This window comes from Anabrus simplex, chromosome 5 (genome assembly GCF_040414725.1).
Source record: "Anabrus simplex isolate iqAnaSimp1 chromosome 5, ASM4041472v1, whole genome shotgun sequence".
Lineage (NCBI taxonomy): Eukaryota > Metazoa > Arthropoda > Insecta > Orthoptera > Tettigoniidae > Anabrus > Anabrus simplex.
The window spans coordinates 100,818,773-100,843,694 of NC_090269.1; the positions used below are offsets into that span (position 1 = coordinate 100,818,773).

General features: G+C 39.7%; 1 protein-coding gene across 1 annotated transcript in view; it reads right to left on the reverse strand.

The window, feature by feature from the left end:
• LOC136873807 (uncharacterized) overlaps positions 1-24,922 on the reverse strand; it is a 66,019-nt gene that overhangs the window by 5,709 nt on the left and 35,388 nt on the right. Inside the window, exons 6-7 of the mRNA XM_067147056.2 lie at positions 19,620-19,819; positions 9,376-9,545 (exon numbers count right to left, since the gene is read on the reverse strand). Coding sequence (XP_067003157.2) covers positions 9,376-9,545; positions 19,620-19,819 — 370 coding nt within the window. The remainder of the gene's footprint in view (positions 1-9,375; positions 9,546-19,619; positions 19,820-24,922) is intronic.

Consider the following 24,922-nt stretch of genomic DNA (forward strand, 5'->3'; position numbering starts at 1 on the left):
TTTCGACCCATCTAGGCTTCAATACGGCTGATGATGACCCCTAGATGGGTCGAAACTAGTACCGTATAATTTTGTAAATTTGTGAATATATTGTATTGAAAAGGTGGAAACATTTAAGTTATTATTATTATTACCTACCGCTAGACAACGCGGCATCATGGTTTGGGGCGCTATTGCGTATGATTCCACGTCACCTCTAGTGCGTATTCAAGGCACGTTAAATGCCCACCGCTACGTGCAGCATGTGCTGCGGCCGGTGGCACTCCCGTACCTTCAGGGGCTGCCCAATGCTCTGTTTCAGCAGGATAATGCCCGCCCACACACTGCTCGCATCTCCCAACAGGCTCTACGAGGTGTACAGATGCTTCCGTGGCCAGCGTACTCTCCGGATCTCTCACCAATCGAACACGTGTGGGATCTCATTGGACGCCGTTTGCAAACTCTGCCCCAGCCTCGTACGGACGACCTTCTGTGGCAAATGGTTGACAGAGAATGGAGAACCATCCCTCAGGACACCATCCGCACTCTTATTGACTCTGTACCTCGACGTGTTTCTGCCGGCATCGCCGCTCGCGGTGGTCCTACATCCTACTGAGTCGATGCCGTGCGCATTGTGTAACCTGCATATCGGTTTGAAATAAACATCAATTATTCGTCCGTGCCGTCTCTGTTTTTCCCCAACTTTCATCCCTTTCGAACCACTCCTTCTTGGTGTTGCATTTGCTCTGTCAGTCAGTGTACATTCTACTGGGTGTCGAGACCTACTTAACCTAATGTATTTACATTTGCCAGCATTAATGCTGAGACCGTTGACGTAACACCACACCGCTATAGTGTCCAAGTCCGACTGTAACCTCAGACAATCCTCTGCACATTGTATATCCCTGTACATGACTGTGTCATCAGCATACTGAGCTATGGTTGAGGTCACACATTTAGGTATATCAGAGACAAATGCATTAAATAATAAAGGTCCGAGGACGGTGCCTTGACATACTCCTGAGGGTACTTTAACGGTCGATGATCGAACTCCATCAAACACAACACGTTGTGTTCGACCCTCGAGAAATGACCGCAACCATGCCAGTACACTTCCCCTAACATTCATCTGTCTTAATTTTAACAAAAGTCGTTCATGAGGGATTTGATCGAAAGCTTTAGCCCAGTCCGAAGCCACGCAGTCAACCTGAACAATTTTAGATTTCTCCAGAGAGAACTGCCACTCATCAGTAACCTTTGTTAATAAAGTATTACAGGATCTTCCTGGAAGAAAACCGTGCTGGCTTTCACTTAGCAGATTACCTTCCCGGAAGTATTCCCGTATATTAGAGGCTACCAGTCGTTCCATACATTTACATACGTGGGATGTGAGAGACACTGGCCGATAGTTGTCAATGAGTGCTTGGTCCCCTTTCTTGAAAATTGGAACTACATCAGCACACTTCCAATCTTCGGGTAGTGATCCACAGTGAAGCGACAGGTTAAATAGTTCGCAGAGAGATGGTGCCAGTGACTCAGCGCAGTCGCGGAGTATACGGCTGGGTATTTCATCAGGGCCGCTCCCTGCATGGGGTCGAATCCTTTTCAAACTTGCTAGTACCTCAAGTTCCGAGAAGTAGAGGCTGGTGAGAGGGAGGGGTGGTACGGGTGTGTTGGTTATATACATGTCCCCAGCTGATTGTGCCTGGGAGAAATTCTCTTTAAATTTGTCACTGAAGGCTGAGGCAATGTCTGCGGGTGTGGAGATGGATTTCCCGTTAGCTTGAAAGGAGCTTGGTGCAGCGCTGCCACTGTTCCTTTTTAACAGCTTCCACAGCTCTTTGGTATCTGAGCAAGCCTTGTGAATGTACTGATCGTAAGCCTCCTTGATCCTATTCTTAGTGTCTTTGCGTGCGGATTTGTACTTTTCCCACGCTTGTTCCGTTTGGTACCGTTTCCACTTTTTGTATAGATTGTTCCGTTTCCTTATTAACTTCAAAAGTTCTTTCTTAATCCACGGGGCTTTCTTCTCTCTTTTTAAAGTGCATTTCGGTACAGTTTGGTCAACGCACCAGAAAAAGGTATTTTTCCAGGCGAGCCACAAAGAGTCTACGTCACAGGTTGATAAGGAGGTTGGAGTGGGTAGGTGATTCAGTAGTAAGGTGGAGAGGGATTTCCAGTCAGCTTTCCTGAAGTTATATTGAGGCCTGGATTTGTTTTTGACAGGTTTTCTGCAATCTAGGGTAGCTAGAGTCGCTTGAATGGCGTGGTGATCACTGAAGCCGGGTATGACTTCAACTCGAGATACTGAGGAGGGATTATTGATGAGAAATAGATCTAATATAGAGCGGGATGTTTTGATGATACGTGTTGCTTCTAAAACAAGCTGTTCTAGAAAGAGATCGTAGAACGCGGTTAGGAATGTGTCTGCCAATGGATTTCCAGGGATGGGAGCGGAATCACCGGTCCATATTATGTCCAGATTAAAGTCGCCTGTGAGGTAGACGGCATTGTACTTGTGCTGAATGAGTTGCATTCGTCTTAGAGATTCCAGTAATCCTTCATTTATACAGGGCTTGGATTTCGGAGCCCGATATATGCTACCTGTCAAGAATTTGTTGCCCCTACATGTCGCCTCCACCCATAGAGCTTCACTGTCAGTTTCCAAGTATCCAAGTCGGATTGGTTGTAACTCTGGTCGTATAGCCAGGAGAACACCCCCTCCAGATGTCCAGGTTCTATCCTTCCTGAATAACAAGTATGGTTGTGGAAATACTTCACCGTCAGAAGTAGCACTGCTCAACCACGTTTCACAGACACTTACGATTGATGGTTCAATACTTGCCAGTGATGTTCTTATCTCCTGCTGTCTCCTATAACCCATTATACTACAGGCATTGAATGAGAGAATGGTGATGTTTCGGGAGCCCTGTACACTGGTAACTGAGTCATTACTATTTACAGAGTTATTTACATAATTTACTTTGTCTGGAACTTCGAAGAACAAGTCCGATGGTACCGGGAGACAACACTTCCAGCACTGCCAAGACGAAAGGCCACGTTTAATTTTATAGTAATCATATGGAGAGATTTTTGCGCAGGTCTTATGCGTCGACATTTCACACGACACACACTTCACGTACAGCTAATTGATGCTGCCCTTAGAACAGCAAATATGACATTCTATGTTACATTTCTGTTCGGAGGTCCTGGATTTGTTTCTACATCTCCACACGCAGCTATGGTAAGGAGAATGAGGTGAAATGTAGAAGAGGGTGGTCTGGCAACCCTGCGCCTCGCTTGAAGCGCACTGCCAGTACCAGCAGTCACGTACACATTTTCACTGGCGCACCATGTTAAGCACGATATTTTACAATTTTTCACAATTAGCAAGTTCTCATGGAGGATTGAACCGCTAGGACACTCACTGAACACCACACCATTAAAGATCACTTTGTTATTTCCACACGTGACACGTTTAACCACTATAAACAACAAGAAAATACGGAGCCCTTGGAACACTACATGTCGACCTGCCGCCATTTTATGGGAGTTGCCTTTCTGCAAAACAACCCTCAGAAATCCAGCTCTTCACACAACTGCAGGCATGGGACTGACATGGCAATTCATCCTTCCTGCAGCACCACACTTTGGTGGAATCTGAGGGGCAGCTGTCAAGAGTCTGATACATCACCTCAGACGAGTGATGGATTCTTATTGCTTCACCAACAAAGAATGGACCACTCTTACAACACATACATCCTCTCACCAAAGCTAAATGATGACCCTTTTGACATTTCTTATCAAACCACATCCCATTTCCTTATAGGACAGCCAATTACTACACTCCCAGATCATGACTATACCTCTTCTCCCATCACAACCTTGCCCACTAACCCAGAACTCCTGGAAGAGGTCATCAAATGAATATCTCTATAAATATGCAAAGAGATACCCCATAGCAACACAGTCATACTGAAAGAAGACGACACACCTGCTATGAAGTGGACGATGGCAGTGATCAAACGTGTATCCTGGTAGTGATGAATTCATTCATGTAACAAATGTTCAGGTGTGTAACGGTGAATTTACAAGGCCTATTCACAAACACTATCCCTTATGAAGCATGAAACAGAAAGGCAAGATCACCACTTAAGGGCTTATTTATTCACTGCAAGTTTATGTAATATTATAAGTCACAATGGACTAGTAACACCATAGACCACATTAGGAAGAATAAGAATGTTTTTCACTTGCCATGAGATGGATACAATGTGTGTAGTGTATAAGTGAACACTCACAGTAAGCAAGCATATCACCTGCAGCTTGTATCTACAAATAACTGTATTATCTAGAAATCAGTAATATAATCAATAAGATTAGAAAGTCGTTTCATTTGGAAGCAACTAGTAAAATATCCTGTGACAGTAAAAATGAATGTATCTTATAGCTACTTTGTGCTCAAAATTATTTACAAAATCAAAAATGTTAGTAGGAATTATACCAGCTCCCCAATTATATAGAGTTGAGGTATTTGGAGCAATCCTAACTGCTGCACAATTCATAATACAAGATAGTGGAACAACTTGAAGGAAAAGTGAATACTAGGTAAGTAAACAGTCCATAGTACTACTGTATCAATCATGAGCACTGAAATGAAGGGTCAAACACTGATATTTGTCAAGCCATTTTCTAACAATTTTCATTACCTGGTGATCGCTTATCAAATTATGTACATTACCTCAAGAGAGTTTTCCTGCATTAACCCTGGCTCTGTTAACTCTGATTTAACTTCTTTCAGAGCTATCATTTCTGATACAGAATCAAAAGTCTGCTTGGATGAACAGTGATAGTTTTAAACTGTGTTTGACAATAACTTCGTCCCCAAAGTTTGTAAATATTTAAAGTCAAATGGACTCTCAGAAAAGGCCGTTCTTTTGATAGATGATGCGCCCTCGCACCCAAATCAAACTGTTTTAAAATCAGCAGATGGCAACGTTTATGCAAAATTTTGCCTCCCAATGTCACTGCAATAATCCAGCCTATGGCCCAGGGCATAATATCTTTACTTAAAAGAAATGATCAGTCATCTCTTCTTCAAAAGAAGGTTGAAGAGGGCAATGATCTCAAAAATTTTTGGAAAGAATTTACAATTCTCTACGCTATTTATGAGACTCATTCGGCCTGAGGAAAAAAAAAAAAAACCATTGACAATTGTGCGGTCTTGGAAAAAAATCATCCCAGATATTTTTGAAGGCAATGAATTTCTCAGATTTGATGAAGCCGATACAGTTAGTACAGTGACTGAAGCCATAAAAACTGTCCCAGGTGGAGAGGAAGTTGACGAAGACAATATTCGTCAGTGGTTCAATTGTTACCAGAACGACTAAGGCTACAAAGAGCTGACAGACGAACAGATTGTTAACAAAATAAAGGACAAGGAGGGAATATGATGTGAAAGTGATGAGGAGGGGGAAACAGCTGCTCGCACTGCACAAGCCATGGAGCTGCCTTGGCAAATGTCGAGTCATTGCTCGAGTACACCGAGGGCCAGGATGTTGCTCTCATCACTTAAAAACTTGTTTTAAGAAACCTGAGAAGCAAAATAAAGAAAAAGTGTTTCTCGGCACAAAAGCAGAAAACTATGATTATTTTCAGAAACAGTAAAGTTAGGTAGTCTGAATATTTTTCTTTGCCTTATTAGTTTCAACGAAAAGTGCTGTTTATTTTTCCATTTATTAATTGTGCTAAGTGCTACTTGAGTTCAACGTATTGGATAAGTTAATAAAAACAATACAGTTGTATCATTTATTGTCATTTTAACTGTACTTTCAGTACGCCTGTTCTGTTTTTAACTGTTTGCAGGTTAACCACGATTTTACTTATGGAGGAAGCCTGAATCCTACATTATTCTGTTTAATTGAGAGTTGTGTGTATTATAATTAGAATAATGTTCTTTGTACACATCTATGAACGGACCAAGTGAGATTAACCCTCGCAGATGGTGATAATTCATGGCCATAGGTGGCAAAGAAATTGAAAAATGCATACCAAATCTTGGAAAATGTACTAAACCTCTGAAAAAATACTTAAATGAACCACGTATCTTGTTTAAGAGTGAAAATACAACTTTGAAATGCTTTGAAGACAAAATAAATTTCGTCACATAATTTTTGCACAGGAAGAACAGCACAAGGGACACTCCATGATATAATCTGACAGGGATTCAATTTAAGTACACATTAGTTCACTGTATGTCTACCCCTCAGTACCGTTTCTGAATACAGCGTCAAGGATTAGATGAGATGAAGTTATATGGCATGTGTTTACAGCCAGATGACCTTTGTGACACTAACTTCAGTTAAAGAGCTAATGAAGATAAAATGAATTATAGTGAATGAAACTGGATAAGTAAGTGGAAGGAAATAGCTGTGGCATATGAATAGGAACTGCTCAAGCCTGAAAGTGAAAATGGGAAAAAACAGAAAACCATTCTCAGGACTGCCGACGGTGGGGTTCAAATCCATGTGTCTTCTGAATGTAGAGCTTGGCTCCATAGCTGTGGCGCGGCCAACCGGCTCGGTACTCCTAGTCCACTATTATGAAATATAGGTACAGAAAGCTACTTTCATTGACGTTTTGGTTTCATTTTGTGTGTTTGTTCGTCAAAAAGTGGAAAAATTATTCAAAATATTAGGCATAGCAGTTGAACCCACCCACAAATAACATAAACAAATATTCTACAGCTCCAAAGTTTGAGGGAATAATAATACCAGTCTTTAAAATGGAGAACAAAAATGTATGTGATGACTATAGAGGAATCACACTCTTTATCACAAGTGGGAAAAACACTGGAAAGAATATTAGAGAGGAAAATGAGAAGAAAGGTGGAAGTAGAGTTGCAAGAGAAACAGTATGGCTTTAGAAGTGAAAGACTACAGTGGACCCAATCTTCAGCATGAGGCAGTTAATGGAAAAGGATTTGGTCATGACATTCATAGATCTAACAAAGGCATACGATAGTGTTCCCAGGCAGAAGGTGTGGGAAACCATTGTAAAAAAGAGACTGAGTACACAAACTGTAGAAATGGTGCAAGCAATGTACAATAGCTGTGTCGGCAGTGTCCAGATTCCAATTGGAAAGATGGAATGGTTTCAAAATGAAACTGGACTAAGACGGGAGTGTGCTGCTGCCTCTTTTTTGTTCTAATGGTTATGGAAGAAATTGAAAAGGAGACAAAGAAAGCATAAGGGAATAGGGAGATGAAGTTATTACAATTTGTAGATGATGTTGTGGTCTGGAAAACAAACAGGAAAGAAGTTCATGAACAACTTGATGCACTGAACAAGAAAATTGAAAAGTATGGTATGAAAATCTGCGCAGAGAAAAGCAAGACCATGGTTATATCAAGAGGAGAAAGAAAATTGGTGGTCAAAACCTTGAAATTGTTGCAGTTTGTAATACCTAGGGAGTGAATTAATGTGGAATAAAAGGCTGGACATGGAAATTAACAACAGGGTGCAACAGTGTAATGCATTGTACCAGAGTGTAAGAAACCTTGTCTGGAATAAGGAAGTGTCAAGGCAGTGCAAAGAGATAATGTACAAAATGTATTATACACCCATGTTAACTTACGCGGCTAAGTTCTGGACAATGACAATTAGGGAGGAGAGTAGAATTCAAGCCAGCAAAATGAAATACCTAAGAATTATGACAGGAAAGACAGATTGAGAAACAATGTGTGAAAGGAGGTTGGAAATGGAAAGCCTCAATGAGAGAATTGATAGGAGTAAACTTAGATGGTTTGGGCATGTAAAGGGGATGGAGGAGGAAATAACACTAAAACAGATGATGGAGATGAAGTTCAAGGGAAAAAGAGCAAGAGGGAGACCTAGAACATGGTGGATTGATTCAATAAAGAGGAATGCACAAAGAAGAAACCTGGACTGGGACAAAATACAGGAAGGTGGAGAAGTGCCATAAATGTCCCAACCCAGCAAAAGCTGGAATGCCATCTTCTACTGGTACTTTGCAAACCCTCTCAATAATGTTGAAATCTTTGTCTTTCAGTTATTTACCTATAGTACGAAGAAGAAATTTAGCCATATTACAGAGAACACCTGCCTCAAGAAGTCCCCAGAATATTATATTTTCTTTTGAATGTATACAATAGTAAGGATATTTTTTTATATGTGTTGGTAACATTCATGATGTAACTTCTACAGAATGTTCCTAATTGTAATGATTGTTGCCTTTGCATGACAACCAGTTTTTGTTGTTTGTTACAATTGCTTTACATCGCACCGACACAGATAGGTCTTATGGAGACTGTGGGATAGTAAAGGGCTAGGAATGGGAAAGAAGTGGCCGTGGCCTTAAATACGGTACAGCCCCAGGATTTGCCTGCTGCGAAAATGGGGCAACCACGGGAAACTATCTTCGGGGCTGCTGACAATGGAGTTCGAACCCACTGCCTCCCGAAGCTCACAGCTGCACGATCCTAACCGCATGGCCATTTGTTCGATTTTTGTTGTTTATGAATGTTCGTTCGTCATATTTGATAATGTTGACTACAGAACAATACTCAAACATGCAGTTTTGTTACACAAATCTCCTTCAGAGACATTAAGAATGCTCAAAGAAGCTTGTGGTGAAGCAGCAGTGAAACAAATCCAGGTTTATACCTGGCATAAACGTTTCAGTAAAAGGCATGACAGCATCAAAGGTGACTCGTGGAGCAGCTGCCCACCAACTGCAACAAATGTAACAAGCATTGAGCATGTATGCATTGTTGTGAGGTGTAATCTAAGAAAGAGAACTGATGAGATAGCAGATCTGTCACCACCTGAATTCTTTGTCTTTCCGCAGCTGAAAACTCATCTGAAGGGACGGAGATTCACAAACGCTGATGAAGTAATTGCAAATGCGACAAGAACAGTACGAGTTGATTCCAATCACTTTATCCGCACTGGTAGAAGGAAGGGAATTAATTTGAAGGAAATGCTGTGTATATATGTTATGGTAACTAATTTCTGTGTTATTAACCAATTCTGGGAACTGTTTGAAGTCAGTATGTATGTAGATATAGTGAGCTCCATTTTAATGGTACTAACAGTTCAGGCAGCATATTCATTTTTAAGGGTCCCTGACACATATTTTTTCTATTTAAAAATATCCTGTTCCCAAGATAATTTTATATGTAGCCTACAAGAATGTTGAAGAGAAGAAATTAGCTTTCTAATACTGAGAGAATTACTGAAATCAATTAAAATAGTTCCCTAGATTATCCTCCTTGTACCAACAAACTTCCTCTCTTTATAGTATGAGCATAGGTATTGGCCTTTCACTGTAGTTAGGGAACTAAAAGTTTTCTTTTAAATTTTATATATACCGACCGTTCCAAAGGCTGTCTGGATGGGAGCTGTCTCATTGCATGGCCCTGTCTTCTCGTGCAGACCAATTGATACCTCATTTTCAGGCGACCCAAATAGCACCATCCCCAAGAAGAGGGAATAATGCAATATAAGGTGTAGGATCATCAGGCCAGTTCCTTTCCCGCTGACCTCTAGAGGGCAAAAAAGTATATAACTTGAACACTATTTATGGATTATTACAACAATGTTAAGGCAGATCTTTATAAGACATACAAGATAAATAAGACCTAAAAAATATATCTGGATAAACATTAATGTACAGGGTGTATGAAAAATTCCATCCAGTGATAACAGGCCATGATAAAGAAGGTTAAGACTGTTAACCCAATAACTGAAAAAAAAAAAAAAATTGGGCCACTTCGCCACTTAATAAAGACACAAATAAATAAATAAATAAATATAATTGAAACTCTTTCCTAAGTTTCTTTAAGCATCTAGTAACTGAGGAAATTAAAAATTATGTACTTTGAATAACTATCTTCTATCAAATGGGGATCAGTCATAAGGTATTACCTATTCAGAATATGATTGCATATGGGCGACAAGGTGCTAGTGTTTGTTTATGGCAGTGTGGGGAGCAGAGGGCACATCAGGTGACCAAGTAGAGTCATCCCATGAATCTTGCAGTACCAACATGACAAGGGAAGAATTTGTGATTGCTTCAAATGCAAAAACAATAGGATAAATTCAGAATGGAATGTGTGTTGACCATTAGTCACTACTAATCTGCATTTAGGGCAGTCGCCCAGGTGGCAGATTCTCTATCTGTTGTTTTCCTAGCCTTTTCTTAAATGTTTGTAAAGAAATTGGAAATTTATTGAACATCTCCCTTGGTTATTCCAATCCCTAACTCCCCTTCCTATAAACGAATATTTGCCCCAATTTGTCCTCTTGAATTCCAACTTTATCTTCATATTGTGATCTTTCCTACTTTTAAAGACACCACTCAAACTGATTCGTCTACTGATGTCCTCCCACACCATCTCTCCACTGACAGCTCGGAACATACCACTTAGTCTAGCAGTCAGGGATTAGCAACAATAGAAAGAAAGGAACCACTGCATCACAAAAGATGCACAGGGGGGTGAGCCAGGGCAGTATGATACAGTCATGGTATCCTCTGCCTGTCATGAAAGGTGACTAAAAGGGGGACTCAGGGCCTTTCAGTTTTGGAATGTGAATTGGCAGCAATGGTTTCCCTAACTGCATCTCACATTGCTTGTACTTACTTGTGCCAAGCTTCTCGCTTTTATGTTTACCATCCAACCTCTCTTGGTCAACTATTGCTCTCTTCCGACTTTGACATTAGGTTTCCAAGGTCTGGGGAGTCTCATTTTCATACCCTCCATGGCTCTTCCCCCTTTTTTGCTGATACCTTCATTCAAATGTAACTTAAGATTTTCAGTTGTTCAGTAGTGTGTTTATTTGTATAGGTATGTTATAGTGTAGTATTTGTATTGAACATGTGTGTTCGACAGACTGAAAAGCTTTTCACTTAACTGAGTCAACACTGGAAAGTATATGGCTTCCTTCTTAAAAAAAAAAAAAAAAAATACCTGACCAACAGGACAAGAGAAGAATTTGTGATGATTGCCTAGTCATACTTCATCTTAAAACTACAATCACCACTAGCACCCTGTCACCAAGGACTGGCTTACTGAGCAATCTCAAATTTAGCACTGTACTGTTCCTGGGAACAGAGCCAAATGGTGGTGTGCCAGACACAAACAAGCAGTAGTTCCTGTCATGGCTGAGTGTACTCATATTTCGAACACATAACACCTCACAACAGCAACAGCTGTGAAAACAAAATGTTATGAACTATCAGAAACAATATTATATATTTGAATTGTATAAGAATTGTATACATAATGCACAAGCTTGAATGAATTCTGGACAGTGATGGAAACCTAAGAATTGATTCCAAATTTCTACAGCAAAAGAATCTCCAAATGGCAGTAGTTACAGGGTTAAAATAAGGGTAGGAAGTAATTTGCAATTTTTATTCAAAACATGTGGTAGTCCTCCAGTATCGCATTATAGTTATTTATGCAACTGCCACGGAAAGTGACCTTTTACATTTTCAGTGAGACGTTTATGCTTGGATGGAATTACGAAATGAGCAAGGTAAAATTATCACTTTAGCGACTGTTGCATACAATATCTTATGTCACACCCTGGTGAATTTACTTATCTAAAATGAAATTAATTTAATTATAAATAATTTTGTTTTGTTGCAAAGCAAATCGTCCATGTTTGATCCATGCATTGACGTTTTGTTGTTCGTGTCTTGCTATGAAAGATGTGTGTACATGGGGTTATGTTGTAATGTTATTTGAAGCAGCAAACTGGCGACCCCGTGGTGTAGGGGTAGCGTGCATGCTTCTCGCCCGGAGGCCCCGGGTTCGATTCCCGGCTAGGTCAGGGATTTTTCTCTTGACCTGAGGGGTGGTTCGAGGTCCACTCAGCCTACATGATTAGAATTGAGGAGCTATCTGACGTGAGATGGCGGCCCCGGTCTCGAAAGCCCAGAATAACGGCCAAGAGGATGCGTTGTGCTGACCACACGTCCCCTCGAAATCCGCAGGCCTTTGGGCTGAGCAGTGGTCACTGGGCAGGTCAAGGCCTTTTCAGGGGCATTAAGTGCCATGGGGTTTGGTTTGGTTTTGGAAGCAGCAAACTGTCCACTAAGCTACCAGAGTCATCAACATGGTCCTCCTGGATTAATGAAGGTAATATGAACTTCATGATATTCTGTGATACATGCGACATTTATCTGTTGGAAATGGATTATACATTAGTCAGCATGGTGATGGCGAAAGATACTTGAGCCGGGAATGCAGACACACCATTTTTTGTGTGGATGGGTATGAAATCATAGCACTGCAATCAGGCAGAGAAACAATTCCATACAGTTAAGATCTTTTCTCCTTGATTCATGATCTCTCTGACTATCAGTGTTTTCATTACTGTGAAGCAGAGTTCAACCAACCAGAGACAATTTCTATTTACAGTCTCATATGATATAAGTTTCATATTGTCTATATTGATGGTGTCCGACTCATTGGCTGAATGGTCATCGTTGAGGCCTTCAGTCCAGAGGGTCCAGGGTTCGATTCCCAGCTGGGTCGGGGATTTTAATCGCCGTTGATTGATTCTTCTGGGCCGGGGACTGGGTGTTTGTGTTTGTCCCAACACTTTCCTCTTCATATTCAGACAACACACTACACTACCAACCCCCACAGAAATACGCAATAGTGATTACATCCCTCCATATAGGGTTGCGTCAGGAAGGGCACCCAACCATTAAACAGGGCCAAATCCACGTGTGTGACACAGTCTGCACCTGCGACCCCACAGGTATGGGGAAAAGTGGAAGAAAAAGAAGAAGATTGTCCGTGTTGATGGTACTTTGTAATTTAATCTATAATTCAAAGGAGAGGATGTTCCACTTGATCAACACAAGATTTAAAGTTCAATTATATTTTATATTTAAAATACTAGTACTAGTTTCGGCCCTTTAATTAGGTCATCCTCAGCTAGATTATATATAAATTCTTAAATACTAAAAAGAGCACTCATTGATGTATAATTTTTTTCTATTTGCTTTACATCGCACCGACTCAGATAGGTCTTATGGCGACGATGGGAAAGGAAAGGCCTCAGAGTGGGAAAGAAGCGGCCATGGCCTAATTAAGGTACAGCCCCACCATTTGTCTGGTGTGAAAATGAGAAACCATGGAAAACCATCTTCAGGGCTGCCAAAACTGGGGTGTGAACCCACTATCTCCTGGATGCGAGCTCACAGCTGCGCGCCGCTAACCACACGGCCAACTTGCCCAGTGTAAAAATTGTTAAAGGCCACAGTTGCTGTTCATAAAATATTCACTATGGTTGTTAAAATTATCTTGAGTGCACCAGCTGTTGTGAACTGTCCTTCACAAATAGTATGAAAATTTGTGCTTAAACTATGTAGAAATTGTGTAGAAATATAGTATATATAGTGCTGTGGAACTTATCCTAATGCAGGTATAGTTAATTACATTATAGTATGAAGCTGACCTGAGGGAACATCCTAGGTTGCCATGAAGATAGTAGTAACATTGACAACTGTTGCTGGTTGCACTGCACCGCAAACGCAACCACTGGGAACATGCCCACATGGAACCAAGGGAACATCCACCCATTTATTCTGATCCAGACTTGCAATAGATACACATATTGCCGATTCCTTAACCATCTATTAATTGATAAGGTAGCCCAAACAAAGTTGCAGTGTTTTGATGTACTTTAAATTCAAATCCATTCACTTGGACACTGAAGCAACGGTTATCTGCGTGCGCTAGAACTTGTCAAATTTTGTAGTGAATTTTGTCTCTCTGCATAGCTGGTTTGTACATTTCTAAAACTTAGTGGACTTTTCCCAGGGGATGCTTGGCCGAGGCAGTAAAGGCGTGCTCAGTTCGCCCAGAAGGACGTGGGTTTGAATCCCCGTCAGGAATAACATATGAGTAACAACACAGTAAAGGTTTCCACCTATTCAATACAAAATATATTCACAATATTTTCAAATTACATTGGAACTAGTTTCGACCCATCTAGGGTCATCATCAGCCATATCAAAGCAAAGATCACTCTTGACGAAATCCTAAGAACATGTTAATTTTAACAGTAAGATTATTATGGAATAACAAGTGAATGTGGTAAATGAAAAGAGATGTTAGTATGGGACAGGTGAGTAATAGCTAATAAATATACAAGGAATATACATAAGAGGTTTGGAACAAAGTATAAAAGGGGTTAGTGTTGTAAAAATTGTATAATCATGGAAAACAGTAAGTTCTTATAATGAAGAATGCAATGTGAAATGACACATATAAAATTATATATGGGGCTTAGGAAGAGTGGAAGTGGTTTGGGAGGGGAAGAGGGCTTAAGGTGGGGCTGAAGGGTACGGGAGAAAAAGTAATTGTCTTGGAAAAGTACCTTTGATTAAATTTAGGATTGAGTTTTGGTTGGCTGCATTATTGTTTCTGAGGAAAGTGATAAATAGATCGAAGAGTATGTTGGGTTTTTCTGAGATTTCATTGAGATTGTGACTGGCGTTAAAGTATTGGTCTAGGTGTATGTAGTAATTTTCCATTATGTCGAGTAAAGGGCCCTTGTTTGCTAATACGAGGATGTCCATGTCTTGTTCGATATTGGTGAAATTATGGTTATAATCTTGCATGTGTTGGCCGATGGCTGAAAATCTGTTGTATTTTATTGCGTTCTATTTATCACTTTCCTCAGAAACAATAATGCAGCCAACCAAAACTCAATCCTAAATTTAATCAAAGGTACTTTTCCAAGACAATTACCCTTTCTCCCGCACCCTTCAGCCCCACCTTAAGCCCTCTTCCCCTCCCAAACCACTTCCACTCTTCCTAAGCCCCATATATAATTTTATATGTGTCATTTCACATTGCATTCTTCATTATAAGAACTTACTGTTTTCCATGATTGTATAATTTTTACAACACTAACCCCTTTTATACTTTGTTCCAAACCTCTTATGTATATTCCTTGTATATTTATTAGCTATTACTCACCTGTCCCATACTAACATCTCTTTTCATTTACCACATTCACTTGTTATTCCATAATAATCTTACTGTTAAAATTAACATGTTTTTAGGATTTCGTCAAGAGTGATCTTTGCTTTGATATGGCTGATGATGACCCTAGATGGGTCGAAACTAGTTCCAATGTAATTTTAAAATATTGTGAATATATTTTGTATTGAATAGGTGGAAACCTTTACTGTGTTGTTACTCATATGTTATTCTCAGTTCAATATGGACCAACAACATGAAATTTATATCCCCGTCAGGAAGTCATAAAAAATTTAAGAAATGAGATTTCCACTTCCGGAGGTGCATATGGCCCTGAGGTTTACTCAGCCTACACCAAAATTGAGTACCAGGTTAATTCCTGGGGGCAAAGGCGGCCGGACGTAGAGCTAACCACTCTACCCCATTACGTGCCGAGGTTAACAATGGTGAAAGCCTTTACCTTCCACTCCTCCAAGGGCCTTCATGGCCTGTACAGAGGTGACTTTGCTTTTCTTTGCTTTAGTGGACTTTTCCCAGCTGAAGGTGTGTGTGGCAATCCAAGGTATTTATGGATTGACTAAAGACTTTGAATTCTAATCACCCTCTGTCATGTCATCCAAGGTTCAGTGTTTGTTTATTGGAAATCTTTGGGAACTGTTAGATGGACTTCGATGTTCTTGATCATGTCTGAAAATTCAAGTAATTTTCAAAAGGCTTCAGATTAAGTTTTGAATGCCTGGCTCCTTCTCTTCTTTCTCACTTCATACTTTTACAGCATGCTTATCTTGCCACGTTTGATAGCCAAGTTGTAAGACCGGTATCAACAGGCACAGAGCCACTCAGCGTTCATGTGTCTTGATTGCTATGAGAAAGACTCGACAGGCATCAATTATGCTTGCTAATTCACAAACTGACTTCTTCCCCTGGTCTTGGTATCAAGTGTAATCCGTTGTTGTTGCTGCTGTTGTTTTCTTATTTAAGAAAATAACACTGTTGTACCTAGTTTTTAAGTATTTTATTCCAGGCCTTCTTGTCCCTATTTCTTGATTAGCTACCTTTTATTTTGGTCTCATGGTTATTGCACAACATATTGTTTGTTATGCTGGACATTTCTTTTTGTGACTGTTATATGTTTGTGTTGTAACAAGTATGCGAAATATTATCGTGTCTCTTATCTTTTGCTGACCTGTCTGAACTGAATACACATGTGCTATTGAACTATTGTTAAGACTAATTTGAACTGCCAGAGTGTTGTCCCGTTTTCATGTCCCTTTCACTTGTCTTCCCCCATGTCCCCCATCTCCAACTTTCCTTCCACTCTTACACTGAAATGCTTGCTCATCATGGCTTATCAGCTCAGCTTGCACTGCGCGTTTTTGCCGCCCTTCAGTATCATCACATGATCCAAGCTAGCTCATAAACTTACCAGTAGCACGAGCAGAGGTAACAAGGTTGATACAGGTGGACACACAAGTACTCTGAAGATAACAAGGGGTTTTATAATAAGGTCGGAGGATATGGTAAACAGAATTTGGCTGGTTAGCTATTGCTCACAATATAGTTATGAAAATTCTGGATGAGGGTGAGGGAAAAAACTAACTTGCTGCTCCTTTCTAGTTGTCCCTACTTAAATGTTAAAATAGGTACTACCAAAATTTGTATAAACTAGTATTAACACGCTAGAGGTCGCGCCCGCGGCAATTTGCCGCACTTTTTAAATATTTGTTAACAATTTTGTTGCTAGCTGCTGTAGGGCTTAGGGTGCTTGTTTCATCCCTCCCCTCCCTCTCTCTCACCTGACGTTGATTATCGTCGGTGTATTGCCTGCTGCATTCCGGAGTAGTTTAAGTTTTCTTTCACTCTTGCATAAGTTTTCTTTCACTCTTGCATCTGCCACAGCAAATTGCCTTCATGCGACCTCTCGCGTAGTGCATTCTTACATGACTGCATTTCCAATAAAGTTTCTTAAGTAATGTTCATGAGGTTTATGGTGGCTTTCAGTGAAGTGTGGTGCTGTAGTTTTATCTTGAATTGTGACCAAATCATTCATTGAAATGTACAAATGCAATTGAATAGGTGGACCTTGAACGAATTTAATTTAATTTACTGTAATCCCACTTCAGTATGGAACACAATGAAATTCATAACTATAAATAAATACTTCGGTATATGACAGTGCGATGTGTAATTGTGTCAAATTGTATGCAACAACTTTAAGACAATGTCCGAAATGCAACGTTAATCGTGGATGTTGGTTATTTTGAAGAGATGCCACATAGCACAGCCCGCTGTGTTGTTTATTCAAAAGATTTATTTAGCGAATGGCTTTACAGATACAATACATACACACATGATTTTTGCAGAGCATTCTTTATCTTGTATACCTGCAATCCTCTCAAGTTCACTCAGAATGCCTGTACACAAATCACAATGTATGTTCAAAAGAAGTAAAATTCATCAACAGAAATACTTCTGGGATGATCCGGCACTTAAAAATGCATAATATCGCTGAGAACAGAGAACACCTACGGCCCGGCCTGCATCACAAGAAGCTATCCTGTCGACAACAATTGCGAGGTATCCAGGTAGGTCTACATCCTATCTACACTTATTCACAAATTACGCAGGGTTATTCAGCTAAGATGTCCACCTCAAATAAGTTGTGAACTGTTTAAGATACTGACATTCTGTTTTCACTTGCGTTAATGGTATAACAGGGTTCAAAGTTGAACATGCAGTACCTTTCTAGGCTTTTGACAAAATGTATCGGCACACACGTTTCCATACGAGAACTGCTGATGACTTACAGTCAAGCTTACGCTGATAGTTACTGGGACGTCGCACAGATCGCAACACAGGAGAATCTGTCTTGAATGCTTTGCCATCACTACCCTGTCGAAAGAACTGGAGCAAATTCAGGCATTTTAGATTACACGTTCCACTCATGTGTAATGGTGGTTGCATATCCAGCAAGGCACATCTTGCCCCATCTCAAGTTCGAATAATGCATACCTCTAGTACCCAGGACATCCTATCTGCACTTATTTACAAATTTTGCAGGGATATTCAGCTAAGATGTCCACCTCCAATAACTTGGGAACCGTTTAAGATACTGACATTCTGTTTTCATTTTCGTTAATGGTATTAAGAGGTTCATAGTTGAACAAGCAGTACTTTTCCAGACTTTTGACAAGATTTATCGGCATACAAGTTTCCATTTGAGAACATTATTTCACGCAATAACTGTGTATGATATACTATCAAGTTTACAGTCATAGTTATTGAGACATCGCAGTACAGGAGAATCGATCTCGAGATTCTCACAAGAGTCTTGAGATTTGTGTCATCAGTCTCAAGAGTCTCGAGTGAGAGCATTGCCTATCACTAGTCATAGTGTCTCTGTTTATCGCAGGAAGTTATGATGTGTTTGGTCATGTGACTGCAGGTTTGCACATTCATTAGATGTTCCGACAATTATGAGTTGCTTATACTTTCTGTCAACCAATGAAATATAATGAAACAAAAAATAAAACGAAAATGGGAAAAAAGATCTAAATCTTAAGGTAACATTTTGAGATGCATTTATAGGCTCTAGCAAATGCATTTTATTTGTCATAGTTTGACCCAAAGCAGATTTTTATCCTTACTGCATGTTAAACAGTTACAGTGCTGCCTCTGTGGATCCGTGGTAGAGTGTCGGCCTCCGGATCCCAAGATAGCGGGTTCAAACCCGGCAGAGGTAGTCGGATTTTTGAAGGGCGGAAAAAAGTCCATTCGACACTCCATGTCGTACGATGTCGGCATGTAAAAGAACTCTGGTGATACATTTGGTATTTACCCGACAAAATTAATTAAATCTCAGCCATAGACGCCCAAGAGAGATCCGGTTTACTCTAGGTCCGCTAGATGGCAGAGTAAACCGGAACGTCGAAATTGACGAGCAGACAGCCAGATGACGTCAAATTGAAATGTCTGCAAACGGTAGCTGAGGCCATATGATTATTATTATTATTATTATTATTATTAACAGTTACAGCAACAAACAGGCATTTTAGGAGATATCCTATGCTTAGTGATGATAGAGCTATGGAAGAATATAAGTTAAGTTAATAATATTTATAATGTTGATCTAAAACATCTAAATAATGCACTGAAGAAGGCCTTATAATAGGATGAAACTTGAATGCAGCATAACATTATGTAACAAATAGTATTGACTGACTGACTAAATGTTAGCTTTAAGATTCAAGCTTAATTTCATTTTCTTTTTCTTTCATCCAGAAATTTAGGAGATCATGGGTCTAACTTTCTGCTTCGTGCAAGAGATAAAGTCGAAAGACTTACTTCATTAATAGTGATCTACTCACAAAAGCAGGCTCCGAAAACCTTAAAAGAGTAGTTAGTGGGACGTAAAACAAATAACATTAATTAACAAAAGCAGGAGTTACAACTCTTATCCATTAAAAGTAATTAGCTGACAAAATATGGTGATGCAGGGAAACACAGAACTGTCATCAACAAATTTTCAAATTAAATACATGATGATGGGCAAGTTATTTCACCTGTAGCCCAACTCTTCTAGTTGAAAATCAAGCTATGACTGTGACATACCTGGTATTTTAGGTGATTTTGGTACTCTATCAGCAGACCAAATAATGAGAAGAAACATCGTCAAGAGCATGAAGAAAGTGACTTCGGAGTGAACGTTAGCCAGGTCATGTAGCGGGTGGTATATTGGCAGGAACAGAAGGACACCACCTGGCATTCCTAACATGGCTGCCAGAGCAGTGCACAATAATTCTTTAGCCACACTGAAACAGGAGGGTACAAAGTACATGAGTTAAGATGTGCACTGGAGTGGCATGGTCATGGTCATTATTCAACTGGCCAACTATCCTCTCTTAAGATTAATCAGAGGGAAAGTGAAGGTGATCTGACCCTTCAAAGAGTATGCATAAAGAAAATTACGGTCCCCTGGGGGCATGAAAATTAAGGACTTCCTAGGCCTCGCAGACACGATAATGTCAGGGTCGGGAGGGGACAAGATTTGACCAAGGCAGGTCAGGTAGGAAAGATGAAAGCGAAGAACACTACCAAGTGGAACCAATGCCAGACTCAGCTAAGGGTTTTCAGCATGATGGTGACACGCTTCGTGTACAAGTTGGTATCTTCAGAAGGACCCACCAGCTATATCTCTCACATACATTGTGGACTGTTATGGCTTTCAACATTCGGTCTGCAATCCTCTATGAATGAACTAAGCACCTCCATGATCCTCTGTTTACAACTAGCTATTTAGCATTAGTTAGTTCCACAGATCTAGTACATAAACAAATGACAGAGTATTTTTATATCACAATTTACTTGACAGATGTCAGTCAGCATTTAGACCAAATTATAGTACCTCCACAGTGTTAGTAAAGGCAGGAACACACTACTGTCACCTCACGTGAACTCACGCTGAGCTGCATCATTGTGGAGGAAAGATTGATGCTGTCACTACATGCGGCGTGAAGACAGGAAACACACTGTCCTCACGCTCACAGTTTACTTCGTCTGATGAAAAGTTACCATAGTACATCCACTTCTACAGATTCTGATGAGCTTTAAATTGCCTGTGTTCTTTCTGTTGCCATGAATACTGTCTGCGACAAAAGACAGTGGGTACATGAAATGAAGAAAAGATTGAATATCACAGTTTTTTTTAAAGAGATACATTTCTTCAGGTTGATCAAAGAAAACTTCAATTACTGTTATAATTTAATCAAGGGTGAAATTGTTGGTCAAAATACACAATTTTGACAGAAGTAGGCTGTATGCTTAAGATAGTGTATTATTGTTAATAATAATAATAATAATAATAAAAATAATAAATTCAGGTGGCTGTTTACACCAACTGAATGGCTATTAAACATATTTCATTTTAGTGCTCACCTCTGAACTTTAATTCCTCTCCTATTTCGTCTCATAGCTCGTGCCACATTTACCGGTATCTATAGTTGACTGAACATATATCATAGATATTCTCATGCATCCTCACCGACTCGTTGGCTGAACAGTCAGCGTACTGGCCTTCGGTTCAGAGGGTCCCGGGTTCGATTCCCGGTCGGGTCGGGGATTTTAACCTTAATTGGTTAATTCCAATGGCCCGGGGGCTGGGTGTATGTGTTGTCTTCATCATCATTTCATCCTCATCACGATGCGCAGGTCGCCTACAGACGTCAAGTAGCTGCACCTGGCGAGCCGAACCCGTTCTGGTATATCCCGGCACTAAAAGCCATACGACATTTCATTTTACCAATTCAATTAGCATTTCTTCCAATTTGCTAGAAGAAACTGCTTCCATACACACGTCACCTGACCAGATATATGCTAGAGCAGAAAATTTTGCTCCTCATGAGGAGTGCTGTCACCTAATTTTTTGTCACAATGACATCAGCTCTCGGGAACAGCCATGACATGAGCTGCAGTGGGATCACGTTTCATTTAGTACACTGTGGAAAAGGCATAGCACATCTTTCTGGACATGTTAGATTGTGAACTCACAGAACGTGACAATGGCGTTTCCGTCTTAAAAGTAACCAACGGCATTCAGCTAGCAATGAGCAAAGGGACAAATTACTTTTCTCCTTGAACTGTATACATTTGTCTGCATAGAGAGACATTTTACTAGCCAAATTAAAAATGATGAATTTTCTGTTGGTGCATGCTGGGTATGTTCCTCTCAGTGGATGTTGACAATGTCCATCATTATGAGATATGTCTGGATGGCAAAACACTGAGAGGAGAGTAATAATACTTCTATTTTCCTTATACAAGAATGACCTATCAGAAAAGCTGATGAATGGTAAATATCACATATATGCATATCATATTCAATTGTATATTCATACTAAACTGCTGCCTACAGGTAAACACATTAAAACCCACAAGCCATCATAATAGGATCCAGCAAAGCACATACCAAATTAGAAAGCATAAATATACTGGTCATCAAGATCAGTTAAACACCTTTAATACTGAAAGACTCTGTAAAGAACCTTGGAATCATTTTGATACATGTTTAAATTGGTCAGAACCTGTATCAAACATTTTTCAACATGGATTCGATTCATTGCATTCACTACAAAAAGGGGGACTTCCTACCAGTCAACACCAGGCAATAGCTCGTTCAAGGACCAATATCCCCAATATTTGATTATGGTGATGTACTTTGTAATAATTTAAGTAATTCACTTGGCTCTAGAATTCCACGAGTACATAATGCCTGTGATCGATTCATTCTAATAAATGTTAGGCTCCATTTCCACATTATTTTTATTTATTTATGACACACATCTGTAAAAGAGTTACACTCCAATTACAACAGACATTACAAAATATAGTACAATAATATATATTGCAAAACAGAAAAAGGTCATGAAAAATTAACAACAGATTTTGAAAAATTATAATAATCAAATTTAGAAGAAAAAATGACAAAAACAACAATAGGTTATATACAGATCAGGATTAGATAGTGCTGCAATTACTGGCTCCTGATTACCTAAGTAGGAAGAACTAACATTTTATGTGCAGTTGTACACATTATCCTATTCATCGATCAGTTATTATGGTTAAGATTAGATGATATATGTATGTACCATGCTGTTTCCCTCCTTCATGAAATACTGCAAACAGGTGAACAGATTACCTCAAAGCAGATTTCAAATACCTCTCGCTTCAGGTACAACACCCTCAAGTAAACAACACGATCCTTGCCACCCATCCCAACTCATCACAGCAATATGTACAACAAAGCATTTGTACCAGAGACCATACATTCCTGGAATTCTATCCCAGTTGAAATTAGAGACGTAAGTACCTAACCTAAAGCTATTCAAAAGAAAGTGTTGGAGGCTGTACCTACCTTGAGCTTAAAGAAACTACAACGCATCCTCATACTGTATTTAGATTATTTGGTAAATACTATGTAAAAGTACAGTTCAGTAATACACACCTGCACGCACAAACACACATGGTTCACTGGTACCTACACTGCAGTAGCATTTTTTATTGCTCTGGACATTTTCAGTAACTGTGTCTATGTGAGTCTTGTAGTCTCTTCTGACCATAAATTGTGTGTGGCAGAAAATTTTAACAATAGTGTTGTGAATGCTCTGTTAATTTTGAGGCCCTATTGCATTAGTTCGAGTCCCCTCCGTGAAGCACATGTAGCATGAACGCAGCACAGAAATAGGTGCCGATTTTGTTTGACAGATGTAGTAGGGCCATAAGAGATGTTCATATTGTACTTGTGTTGGGATGGTAGAATTCTTCTTGCTCAAGAATGTTAAAACAACTCTCGAGTCAAAGCATGTAAACATTTCTGTCAAAGCACAGGCCTCAAACTGTATTAAAATATCACACATGCAGAGCATCTTTTTAAGGATTTCTTGCCTTGAAAGTTCTTTGTTTATATTGGAAGACTGCATAAAGAAATGAAACAGAACAAAACCCAGCTGAGGAAAACAAACTCAATTTTTGCAATTAAATAAAAATTTAGTGTTAATCCTCTGGTTTATTTGTAAAAAGTTTGTATTTGACTGTACAATTATAACTATCTATTCACATAATAATAATATTTATTCTTCTTCAAATGACTGAGGTTGCCAAACCAACATAGAATGTCATACAATATAAATTTAGTACAGAGTAAAAAATAATCTTTTTATTGATAATATACAGAAAACAAAGAAGCAGGAGATAAATTACTTTAATTGATTTAATTAAGTGGATGGAGCATAGAGGTGATGCCTCAAGATCACTATCGAGGCTTTCAATGTTTGTTTGCCCCAGCTCACAATGGTCTCATTCGGTACATCACAGCATCGTAAGTAGGTGACCAGTAGTTAAGGAAAGCACCCAGTATGAGCCCTATGACATCGATGTCCTCAGGGTTGTACTTACTGAGGTAATATGTAATGGTTGGGGAATACATTCTCTTTCTTTTCTTCATCAACGTCAGTGGGCTGTTGTGCATCTGCTTCAGATCTGACAGCCGGTTCAAGAATGAAACTTGTTTTTTTTTTTTGCTTCTGGGCGATCATGTCGATTAGTCTTGTCCCACCATCAACTGCGAGGCCATGGACCTCGTCATGCACTAGGTACCCTTTACCACTTAGTGTATCAGCCAAGGAAGACCGAATGTGATGGTGTCTGGTGTTTCATAGGCATTCACTGAAAGGGCAAGATCTCTTACAGGGCGAGTTGGCCGTGCGGTTAGGGTCGCGTGGCTGTGAGCTTGCATCCGGAGATAGTGGGTTTGAATCCCACTGTCGGCAGCACTGAAGATGGTTTCCCGTGGTTTCCCATTTAATTAAGGCCATGGCCACTTCCTTCCAACTCCTAGGCCTTTCCTATCCCATCCTCGCCATAAGACCTATGTGTGTCAGTGCAATGTAAAGCCACTAGCAAAAAAAAAAAAAAAAAAACCCGGTCCTTTAAATTACAAACACAGCTTGAAAAGTAGAAGAGCTACAAACCAATGTGCAAGGGTCTTAAAATATCTCGTGACTCTCCAGATGGCGAATCATGTCTGATGTTTGAAACAAATACACCGGGAATAACTATGCACCTTACTTCGTGGAACTTCCGTGTAATGCTCCCAGGTCATGATTTTCTCTTGGAAGCCATAAATACATGCTAAATATACAGAGTTGGGAAGTAATTGAGTAAAAGTAATCAAATTACTTGTTACAAATACTTTTTAGTAATTATTGCCTGGAATCATTACTTTTCACAAAATGTGTTGTTTTACTCATAATTTACTTGAAATAAAATTGTAATCTTAACATTCTACTAGTCTACATACATTATATTGAGAGTTTTGACAACTTTGGAGTCCCAGTACTCACAAGGTTATAAAGCCAAGG